The sequence below is a fragment of the Oncorhynchus nerka genome, linkage group LG10, assembly GCF_034236695.1.
Source record: "Oncorhynchus nerka isolate Pitt River linkage group LG10, Oner_Uvic_2.0, whole genome shotgun sequence".
Classification (NCBI taxonomy): domain Eukaryota; kingdom Metazoa; phylum Chordata; class Actinopteri; order Salmoniformes; family Salmonidae; genus Oncorhynchus; species Oncorhynchus nerka.
This window is the reverse complement of record NC_088405.1, coordinates 72,810,979-72,822,526: the sequence shown is the minus strand read 5'-3', so window position 1 is coordinate 72,822,526 and position 11,548 is coordinate 72,810,979. Positions and strand designations below refer to the sequence as shown.

The window sequence follows — 11,548 nt, the reverse complement described above, 5'->3', positions numbered from 1 at the left end:
AAAACCTGTTCCATGAGAGTATTGTGTGTAGATTAATGAGGATTTTTTATTTAATAAATTTTAGAAAAAGGCTGTAAAGTAACTAAATGGAAAAGTCAATGGGTCTGAATATTTTCTGAGTACAGTGTAGTTGTGCCAACCCCCTAAAAGGGGTTAAATTTGTAAAAAAAAATATATATATATATATATATACACACACACATACACACAATACCAGTCAAAAGTTCACACATCTACTCATTCAAGGGTTTTTATTTTTACAATGTAGAATAACAGTGAAGACAAAACACACATGGAATCATGTAGCAACCAAAAAAGTGTTAAACAAATCACAATATATTTTAGATTCTTCAAAGAAGCCACCCTTTGCCTTGATGACAGATTTGCACACTCTTTGCATTCTCTCAACCAGCTTCATGAGGTAGCCACCTGGAATGCATTTAAATTAACAGGTGTGCCTTGTTAAAAGTTAATTTGTAGAATTTCTTTCCTCCTTACTGTGTTTGAGTCAATCAGTTGTGTTGTGACATGGTAGGGGTGGTATACAGAAGATAGTCTTTTACCAAATAGGGCTAAGTCCATATTGCGGCAAGAACAGCTCAAATAAGCAAAGAGAAACGACAGTCCATCATTACTTTAAGACATGAAGGTAAGTCAATGCGGAACATTTTGAAAGTTTCTTTAAGTGCAGTCGCAAAAACCAAGCGCTGATTAAACTGGATGTCATGAGGACCGCCACAGTAAAGGAAGACCCAGAGTTACCTCTGCTGCAGAGGATAAGTTCATTAGTTACCAGCCTCAGAAATTGCAGCCCAAATAAATGCTTCAGAGTTCAAGTCACAGACACATCTCAACATCAACTGTTCAGAGGAGACTGAGTGAACCGGGCCTTCATGGTTGAATTGCCGCAAAGAAACCACAAAATAAGGACACCAATAAGAAGAAGAGTCTTGCTTGAGCCAAGAAACACAAGCAACGGACATTAGACCAGTGGAAATCTGTCCTTTGGTCTGAGTCCAAATTTGAGATTTTTGGATCAAACCTCTGTCTTTGTGAGATGCAGAGTAGGTGAACGGATGATCTCCACATGTTTATTTTATTTTACCTTTACTTAACCAGGCAAATCAGTTAAGAACAAATTCTTACTTTCAATGACGGCCTAGGAACAGTGGGTTAACTGCCTGTTCAGGGGCCGAACGACAGATTTGTACCTTGTCAGCTCAGGGGTTTGAACTTGCAACCCTGCCGCCCCAGGGTAGCCTAGTGATTCCCACCGTGAAGCATGGAGGAGGTGGTGTGGTGGTGTGATGATGCTTGCTGGTGTCTGTGATTTATTTAGAATTCAAGGCACACGTAACCAGCATGGCTACAACAGCATTCTGCAGCGATACACCATCCCATCTGGTTTGTGCTTAATGGGACTATCATTTGTTTTTCAACAGGACTAAGGGGCCTAGCCCAAACAATGACCATTATTCCTCTTCCACCAAACTATAGAGATGGCTCAATGCATTGGGGCAGGTAGCGTTCTCCTGGCATCCGTCAAACCCAGATTCGTCTGTCGGACTGCCAGATGGTGAAGCGTGGTTCATCACTCCAGAGAACGTGTTTCCACTGCTCCAGAGTCCAATGGCGGCAAGCTTGACAACACTCCAATCAACGCTTGCCACTGCACATGGTACCTTAGGCTTGTGTGCGGCTGCTCGGCCATGGAAACCCATTTCATTAAGCTCCTGACAAACAGTGCTTGTGCTGACGTCGCTTCCAGAGGTAAGGAGTGTTGCAACCGAGGACAGAGTTCTGTGAGCTTGTGTGGCCTACGACTTCGCGGCTGGGCCGTTGTGTCTAGATTTTTCCACTTCACAATAACAGCACTTACAGTTGACTGGGGCAGCTCTAGCAGGACAGTAATTTAACAAACTGACTTGTTAGAAAGGTGGCATCTTATGACTGTGCCATGTTGAAAGTCACTAAGCTCTTCAGTAAGGCCATTCTACTGCCAATGTTTGTCTACAGAGATTGCATGGCTGTGTGCTTGATTTTATACACCTGTCAGCAACAGGTGTGGCTGAAATAGCCGAATCCACTCATTTGAAGTGTCCACATACTTTTGTATATATAGTGTATACTCAACCTTCACATAAGTTTAGTAGGGGGAAAAAGTCAGTTATCCTATTCAGGTCAAACACTTACTGTAGGACTTAATACAGAGATTAAACGGTTTAGGATGTGTTTTTCAAATTAGGACAAAACCTGATTCCTCATCTATGTAAAACTGTAGAGATATGTCACTGGAGGACCCTTGACAATAGCCACCGAACCGGTCTGGCAGGTGTGAAAACTGAGTAACTGTGGGTGATAGTCCTTGGCAACCAACAATACACATATTTGAGGAAGGAAAATAAAGCATTACACCAATCTTGTTGTACAATGGAACCGCCAATAACCGATTTGCAAGTCAAGGTCAAAAGGTATGCCATACCAGCAAACTAGTTCAAAACTCATTTAATTAAAGACTACAAATACTAGTACTAGACTACTCTTGTTACAAATACTAGACCAATTCTATTATCCTTCCCCAAATTAATTTCACATGGAGGGTGGAATGAGTGGAGTGACCCCTATGAGTATTATGTCCTGCTCAGCATTGTGGAAATAGCTTGAAAGTGCTACCTAAAGTAATTGTATATCTAGTGAAAATAGTGAAATCATTTAGTAATACATTCCAGAAGATTCTATTGGGGTAAAATACAGCAAATATAGGCCCAATTCTTCCCAGATGTTTATGAAAAATATATACACAAAGCATAGTAAAAAAATAAAATGTGAGAAATGACGCTACCACACAACAAGTTTCAAAGTAGAGACATGCATGAAATTAACACCTTGATAATCATATCCATCAGGGCACACTGTAGCAAAAGGTTTTTGCAACGAAAAACAAAAACGAGCAAGTCTTATTTCAAGTTCAGGTAGTCCCTCCCTGTTACAGACCATTTGGTGCCTAATGAATACAACCCAGCTTTGTCATCCTCAATTCAAAGAATCTAACTACAACCACAAGTTGGGAAGAACAGCAGTTACCTAACAGAGGCTTATCTCCCTTGGTTCGCTCTCAGATAATGTCTCAAATCCATGACATTGATCAAAGCTAGGCTGTGTTGCTTGGCTGTGTTGACTTCTGAACTGGTATTAGATGTTGTCCCACCGTTCAATTTCGTCTTGGAGCATGTCTCATGACCCGGAGCCATGCATTCATCTCTTCCCCATGACGAAACTGGGCGCCTCTGCATCATCCTCAGCCTCCCTCTCCTGGTCGTCCTCTTCACTGCTGGAGGAGGACTTCTCAGAATCTAAAGAGAGGGGACACCAAAAATAGTCTAAATCAGTCTCTTCTGCCATAACTTTTTACCATGACCATTTTCCACTAAGAAACTGTACTGGACCGGGTTTAGAAACGTTAACATCTCTGATCGGTTTCCCAAAACCATCGTTAATAACATTGCACTTGTAATCTAACAAATGCATCAGACCACTCGTAGAACAGCCAAGTGTGTCGTTAGATTATATTTTGCATTCCCAAGTCACTTGACAACATGAGGTAGAAAGCGGGCTCTAGATGGCTGTAACTCCTTTTAGCATAGAGATTGCCATTGATGGCTTCCACCATTTAAAAAGTAGTCAAGAGGGTGGGGATTTCTATGGGTTGGGAGCAATCAGGCAATGATCGGCACTAGGGCTGGCACGCTAATTGTACAATTGTGTAACCGACGTGAATGAAAAAAAAAAAAAAAAAAAAAGCTGTCAAAATATATTTGCTAAAATTAATGTTTTATCAACTTGATTCAAGTAGTAAATATACTATCCCAATTTCAGTAGTGTAAATTGATAATTGTTTTGCTACCTGAATGCATTTATATCAGACTGTCTTCATCTCCTCCCAACGCACACACTCTCCTTCAAAATGCCTCCATTATCTGTACTACAGTGAGCATAACTCTGCACGTTCTCTGGTTTGTAAAGATGGTAAAATACACCCGTAAAAATCACCACTATGCTGAAATGAGCTACCAAATATCATCTTGGTGAGTGTGGACATTTATAAGCTAAAGTCATCAATGACGATATAAAAACCAAGTCGCGAGCCATGCTAGGCTAGCAAACATCAAGTATGTGAGCAACGTGTATTTAAAAAAAAAAAACTTTATTTAACTAGGCAAATCAGTTAAGAACAAATTCTTATTTTGAATGACGGCCATGAACAGTGGGTTAACTGCCTTGTTCAGGGGCAGAACAACAGATTTGTTCCTTGTCAGCTCAGGGATTTGAACTTGCAACCTTTCGGTTACTAATCCAACACTAACCACTAGGCTACGCTGCCGCCCCGTAGTGGGAGAGTAGACTCCAAAAAGAAATACAATTTGCCTAGGCAGCTAGGCTGACGTAGGCTACCAATTAGCCTTGTATATTTAGGTTAGTATACATTGTCAGATGGCTCCATATACATTCATAATCAATCACCCAGTTAATTAGTGTGTGCGCACATCTGACATTGCAGCTGTATTTTTGGTCCGTTTTGTCAAATTTCAGTCAGAGCAGGAGCCGGAGTCATTCACCACTACCTGCAAGTGGAGAGTCGACTCCAAAATAATTGATTCCTCGACTCCTTGCCCTTTGACTCCCGGTGTCGACTCCCATTTCTGGGTGTAAAGCTTAGATTTCACTAAGAATCGACTCCTAGTCAGCATTTTTGCAACGGAGGAGACCGAATAGTGGCCGTAGGCTACTTCAAACAACAGAAACTCTTGCATCTTGCACAAGCGAAAGCGAGAGGCAGTCAGGCATAGGCAGGTCGGAAACCAGACACTGCACTTGACACATTTATGAAATTGCTTATCCCAGTTACTAATAAGCATGCACCCATTAAGAAAAATACTGTAAAAACTTAAATCCACATTTTAATTGAAAAATTGTTTGTCTGAGCAGGATGAGGAAAAAGGAATAGCAAATAAGTGTCTGCACAACTGATTGGCAACTGTACTGCAATTTGAGAAATCATGTGATTAAACCAAATAAAAATAAATCTACACTATGAAATAAAGATAAATGACAAATGATAGTAAAAAGCTTTGGAGCACCTTAAAATTACATTTTGGGCAAAAAGCTCCATCATTCATTGAATTAGCTGGCTCGTTCATCACAAAACCCACTGATATTGCCAACTACTTTAAATTATTTTTTCCATTGGTAAGATTAGCAAATTAGGCATCACATGCCAGCAACTACAGGGTTCTACTCAATAGAGCACACCACAGCAAAATACTCTGCAACAAATTGGGTGGGTGTTTGTTATTGGACAATTTTTTACGGTATCTAATTGGTAGTTAGTCTTTTCCCATCGCTGCAACTCCCGTACGGACTCAGAAGAGGCGAAGTTTGAGAGCCATGTGACCTCCGAAACACAACCCTGCCAAGCCAACCGAAAGGTTGCAAGTTCGAATCCCAGAGTTGACAAGGTACAAATCTGTCGTTCTGCCCCTGAACAGGCAGTTAACCCACTGTTCCTAGGCCGTCATTGAAAATAAGAATTTGTTCTTAACTGTCTTGCCTAGTTAAATAAAGGTTGAAAAAAACATTTAAAAAACCCGAAAGCCAGCCTCACCAACGCGTCGGCGGAAACGCCGTACAACTGGCGACCGAAGTCAGCATGCATGCGCCCGGCCCGCCAGGGTTGCTAGAGCGCGATCGGACAAGGACATCGCGGCCGGCCAAACCCTCCCCTAAGCCGGACGATGCTGGGCCAATTGTGCGCTGCCTCATGGGTCTCTCGGTCACGGCCGGCTGTGACACAGCCTGGGATCGAACCCAGGTCTGTAGTGACGCCTCTAGCACTGCAGCGCCTTAGACCGCGACGACTCTCGGGAGGCCCAGTCCCTCCATGTTTTAGTTTGTTTTTACCCCGGTTGGTGCCTAATGAATACGACCCATTTTTCATAGGGCAGGTCTCTCACCTTTAACATTTGCTACTGGGGCTACTGTTTAATTAATAAATGCCTTATCACTTTAATGTTAACTCCCTACTTTGTTTTTCACATATCTCCAAAAACAGTCAACACGTTTGGCTTTTTCTCCTTGGTTTTGTGTACGATTAAAAGTGTAGTTGGCTGTACAGGCTTCGCCGAAGGACTTTGTCTCAATATCATGGTTTAAATGACATTAAGCCATCCCTTTTTAATGTTTGTTCAAATAGGTAAACTGTCATGGTCAAAACATATTGATACAACAGTAGCTACGATGGGGAGAAGTCTGTCCATAATAAAGCATTGCTCTGCATTCTTAACAGCACTATCAACAAGGCAGGTCCTACAGGCCCTAGTTGTGTGGCAACTGGACTACTGTTCAGTCGTGTGGTCAGGTGCCACAAAGAGGGAATTAGGAAAATTGCAATTTGCCCAGAACAGGGCAGCACAGCTGGCCCTTGGATATACATAGAGAGTTAACATTAATAATATGCATGTCAATCTGTAAATATGCGGTGGTGGAAATTATGAAATGTAATGCGATGTAGTATTTTAAACTGTATGTAACTGTCTTATGTTGCTGGACACCAGAAAAAAAAAATGGGGATCCATAATAAATACAACCGAAGAAAATGTACTGCTTTAAAATTGAGATGGCCTCAATGGTGCTATCCATGCTGTCACAGATACCATAATGGCAGATACAAAGAGGAGTTCACTTTCTATCTCTATGCTTTACACAGAAGATCTCAGCCAAACACAGATCAAATTGTGTATCTGTCTCTTTGTGACCGTCGATAACGTTATAGTTTAATACAAACATGAAGATGGCAATGTTATAAACAAGCGAATCAAGGTTAAACTATTTTTTAAAGGATCTAATGAAAACCAATGACTGCATTAATGTTACAAGATAGCTTTTATAGGCTACATATTTCAATCATATTCAAATCATTTTCATTGAGTTATTTTTCCAATATTTGTCAGCATTGTGTAATCATTCTAATGTGAGGGTAAGAATGTGAATAGAGAAAGCTGATCCGAAGGCAGCGTCGCCTTCTTTCGATCCTATCGATATTAACATACACAGAGCACACAAAAAAATTAGGAACACTTATTTCCATGAGACTGACCAGGTGAACGCTATGATTCCTTATTGATTACACCACTTCAATCAGGTTAGATGAAGAGGAGGAGACAGGTTAAAGAAGGATTTTTAAGCTTTGAGACATGGATTGTGTATGGGTGCCATTCAGAGGGTGAACCGGCAAGACAATAGATTTAATCGCCTTTGAACGGGGCATGGTAGGTGCCAGTCGCACCAGTTTGAGTGTGTCAAGAACTGCAACGCTGCTGGGTTTATCATGCCCAACAGTTTTAAGGGCAAAAGGGGATGTAGTGCAACTCAATATTAGGAAGGTGTTCCTAATGTTTTGTTCACTCTGTATACAACAACACACTTAAACCTTGTTCACACTGCAGGCCTTAATGCTCAAAACAGTTTTGTTTTTCAAATCCCTTTTGGAATACTGACTGTCCGAACAGAAAAGACATTGGATTTGTGTGTTCAGACTGTAGTCATTTGCAGACATTGCTACGCTAGTTGTCATGGTAATGGCAGGTATGTATGCAGTGGCATAGGGTCATTGGTGGTAGTGCTTCCTCTCACTCAAAAGTTGTGTGGTAAGCTAAGATGTCATTGCCTGCCATTGGAAGTATCCCAGTTGCTTTGAACGTTCAAAAATCATAGTGTAAGAACACTTTTAGAGCCTCAAAGAATAAGATGCTTTGAATCAAGTCCTTTTTGGCTTACCACAACAGTCAACTAGCTAGCTAGCCAGCTGGTTGGTTAGCTTGCTAGCACATCAAATCAAATGTTATTGGTCACATACACATGGTAAGCAGATGTTAATGCGAGTGTAGCAAAATGCTTGTGCTTCTAGTTCCGACAGTGCAGTAATATTAACAAGTAATCTAACAATTGCCCAACAACTACCTTTTACACACAAATCTAAAGGGATGGAGGAGAATATGTACATGTAAGTATATGGATGAGTGTTGGCCGGGCGGCATAAGCAAGGTGCAATAGATGGTATAAAATATGATATGAGTAATGTAAGATATGTAAACATTATTAAAGTGGCATTGTTTAAAGTGACTAGTGATCCATTCATTAAAAAGTGTCCAGTGATTGGGTCTCAATGTAGGCAGCAGCATCTCTGAGTTAGTGATTCCTGTTTAGCAGATTGATGGCCTAGAGATAGAAGCTGTTTCAGTCTCTCGGTCCAAGCTTTGATGCACCTGTACTAACCTCGCTTTCTGGATGGTAGCTGTGTGAACAGGCGGTGGTTGTTGTCCTTGGAGATCTTTTTGGCCTTCCTGTGACAATGGGTGCTGTAGGGGTCATGGAGGGCAGGTAGTTTGCCCCCAGTGATACGTTGTGCAGACCTCACTACCCTCTGGATAGCCTTGCGGTTGAGGGAAGTGCAGTTGCCGTACCAAGCTGTGATACAGCCCGACAGGATGCTCTCGATTGTGCATCTAAAAGTTTGTCAGACTTTTGGGTGATAAGCCAAATTTCTTTAGCCTCCTGAGGTTGAAGAAGCACTTTTAAGCTTTCTTCACCACACTTTGTGTGGGTGGGCCATTTCAGTTTGTCCGTGGTGTGTATGCCGAGGAACTACATCTCCAATGCACTTCTTTATAAACTCACTCACTGAGTCAGCGTATAGATCAATGTTATTTGAGGCTGACCGGAACATATCGCGGCCCACGTGATCAAAAGAATCTTGAAGCGTGGGTTCCAATTGGTCAGACCAGCGTTGAATGGTGCTAGTCACTGGTACATCCTATTTGAGTTTCTGCCTATAAGACAGTAGGAGCAAGATGGAGTCGTGTTCGGATTTCCCGAAGGGAGGGCTTTGTATGCATCGCGGAAGTTAGAGTAGCAATGATCAAGTGTATTACACCCAAGCGTAGTGCAATCAATATGCTGATAGAATTTAGGTAGCCTTGTCCTCAAATTTGCTTTGTTAAAATCCCCAGCTACAATGAATGCAGCCTCAGGATATATGGTTTCCAGTTTACATCGAGTCCAGTGAAGTTCCTTGAGGGCCGTCTTGGTGTCTGCTTGAGGGGGAATGTACACAGCTGTGACGATAACTGACGAGAAATCACTAATTTGTTTGTGAAGTTTTAACAACCTAGTTAACTGTTCAGAAGAGTTGCATGGCCAGGAGTGGTTTGAAATTTGGCTGGAAATATCTGATTTCAAGTGCTCCTTGGCTATTCAGACTATAGGAAAAAAGATCAGATTTAAATATGCAAAAATAGAATTTGAGTCACTTCAAACTGCCAGTGTGAACAAGGCTTTAGTGAGCATTCTCTACGTGATAGCCTAGCAGTTACGAGCATTGGGCCAGTAACCAAAAGGCCGACACATCTGTCAATGCGCCCTTGAGCAAGGCACTTAACCCTAATTGCTCCTGTAAGTCACTCTGGATAAGAGCTTCTGCTAAATTACTAAAATTAAAATATGTTTTGGGAAACGCATGTTACATATTTGTCTGTAAAAAAACAAACAATGCATCATTAAAACACTCATAGGCTTAAGTTCCATGCTATTGGGAAACCTAGCCCTGTTCTGTAGCACAATATGCAAGTACAATTTGGCTCTTGCACTGCCCTTACGAAAAATATTGCAGCAAGAGTGTAGTATAACTGCAGTATGCTGCAAATACCGCATCCAAAATACGTTTTTTACTACTGCAATTACTGTGTCCAAAATACCATAGTCGACAGCAGTTACTGCACTTTTACTGTAGTTTCAAAACTATTATCTTTTTTTGTAAGGGTGGCCATAGCAACACGAGTTGTGGACTTGCTCTTCGTCACTTCTGAACATCTGAGGGGAACATGTTTCAATAAAATCCATCACTTAAATGTCATTTTTTCCTTTTACCTTCACCTTTGTTGGCATCCTGCTTGGCTTTTTTTGCCATAAGCTTCTTCTGCTTCAGCTTTTCCCTGAAATACACATACATATGTGTAACATAAACCATCATCAAGTATACAGATTACAGCAGAGAATCAAAGAATAAAGGCCATGTATGCTCTATACATTTTTTATTTATTTAGCGGGTCCATGATTACTGCACCAACCTTTTCTTCCTGCGTTTGGCTGTTCTTTCATCAGCTGCCTGTTGGTTATCTGACACCTTGTCAAGATAGTCCAAATCCATCTTTTGCTGCAAGAACATTTTATTATTAAAATCTTATTGGTTACCCCCACCGCTTGAAAGAAATTGGTTCCCATGAGAAACGATGTGGTCGGGTGTCCTTGGGGAGCCCGTAATAAAAAATGCCCACCTTCTCAGTCATCTTGTCCAGGAAGTCCTGTCTCTGATACTCTCGCCTGCGAAGGTGTCTGTACACATGGAATTCTCCACTGCCAGCTCCTGCACTGGAGCCTGGAGAAGATTCATTACATATCTCATCAGTGGGTTTAAAACATATTGCTTAGGCTTTAGTGTTTTTGAAAAATGCGTCCATACGCCTCTCTTGCAAGGGTTCGCTCTACTCTTGGACAGCAAAACAAGGGAATCGTACATGCCCTTGCCGCTACCTGAGAATTCACAAATTCATCCGCCAAATTGCAGGCTTACCCATCACATCCCGCACAAACTCCGGAGGAGCCCGGGGGTTCCATTCTTTCGGTCGGTCTGGGATAGGAGCAGGTTTATTCTGCAAACATACGTGAGTATTCATAGATTTCTACGATAAATTAACTAAATACTTGCTATAGTCACACACTGTTCTATCTACCGTAACGTTAAGCACATATTCGCTGGTGCTAACGTCGTTAGTTAGCCTGGCTAGCTGTGGAGATAAACATGTGCCATTTGAAGATATCCTCAAAGGCCCGAACCTCCCCAGCCACTTACAGGGTTTCTCATCAATCTCTCCAATTTCAGGCGTTGCTCCTCTGCTGGAGTTTTGGCTATTATCAAAGGCTGCGATTCCTTTCCTGGCTGTTTCCCTGGTCTCCCATCTTTTTCATTGATCACCGCCATCTTTCGAATATGATGTTTGTCTTCTTCTACATTGATTTGTAAGTACAAGGTTTAGCACCGCCTAGCGTACTGGTGGGTGCATTCCTGGAAACGATACATTAGTATTGTGCTAAATTGGTTATTATTTTACTGTTGGTATATTAGGCAGGCACTCTTAGAAAAACACAATGAACGATGTTCTTTCAAAGTAAGGTAGTTGATTTACCTTACAGAATGTTATTCTAAAGTAGCACCTCCTTGAGAAAGTTGTAATGCAGAAGTCTTGATAGGCCAACAGGGGGCACTCCTCCCCCTAGTTCAGGGATCATCAAATACATTCACATGGGCCGATTTTTTTTTTATTGAGCGGATGGTCAGGGGGCCGGAACATAATTAAAAATCATTTGTAGACTGCAAATTGACCGCATGAAGCCCAAACAGATAGGACGTTTGATTAAAACATAGTAATTTCAAACA

The 11,548-nt window shown here is 41.6% G+C and overlaps 1 protein-coding gene across 2 annotated transcripts; it reads right to left on the bottom strand.

Moving 5' to 3' along the window:
• Window positions 1–236: 236 nt before the first annotated feature.
• LOC115105698 (PRKR-interacting protein 1 homolog) lies at window positions 237–11,118 on the bottom strand. 2 transcript variants are annotated; one of them, XM_029628003.2, is made up of 6 exons: window positions 10,964–11,118; window positions 10,685–10,763; window positions 10,389–10,489; window positions 10,182–10,267; window positions 9,988–10,046; window positions 237–3,353 (listed from the first exon to the last, which is right to left on the bottom strand). In XM_029628003.2, the coding sequence occupies exons 1-6, from the start codon at window positions 11,090–11,092 to the stop codon at window positions 3,256–3,258; spliced, it is 552 nt and encodes a 183-aa protein (XP_029483863.2). In that variant the 5' UTR covers window positions 11,093–11,118; the 3' UTR covers window positions 237–3,255. The 2 variants fall into 2 exon arrangements, with proteins under 2 accessions (XP_029483863.2, XP_029483862.2); XM_029628002.2 differs by having other exon boundaries at window positions 9,982–10,046; window positions 10,964–11,117.
• Window positions 11,119–11,548: the final 430 nt, after the last annotated feature.

Bases quoted from the DNA above. Each gene is read 5' to 3' on its own strand.
- LOC115105698 (XM_029628002.2), bottom strand. From the start codon at position 11,092: ATGGCGGTGATCAATGAAAAAGATGGGAGACCAGGGAAACAGCCAGGA. The intron at 10,047-10,181 runs GTTGGTGCAGTA...TGTGTATTTCAG, and splicing joins GCCAAACGCAGGAAGAAAAG to GGAAAAGCTGAAGCAGAAGA. The intron at 3,354-9,981 runs GTAAAAGGAAAA...CCCTCTCTTTAG, and splicing joins GGATGCCAACAAAGGTGAAG to ATTCTGAGAAGTCCTCCTCC.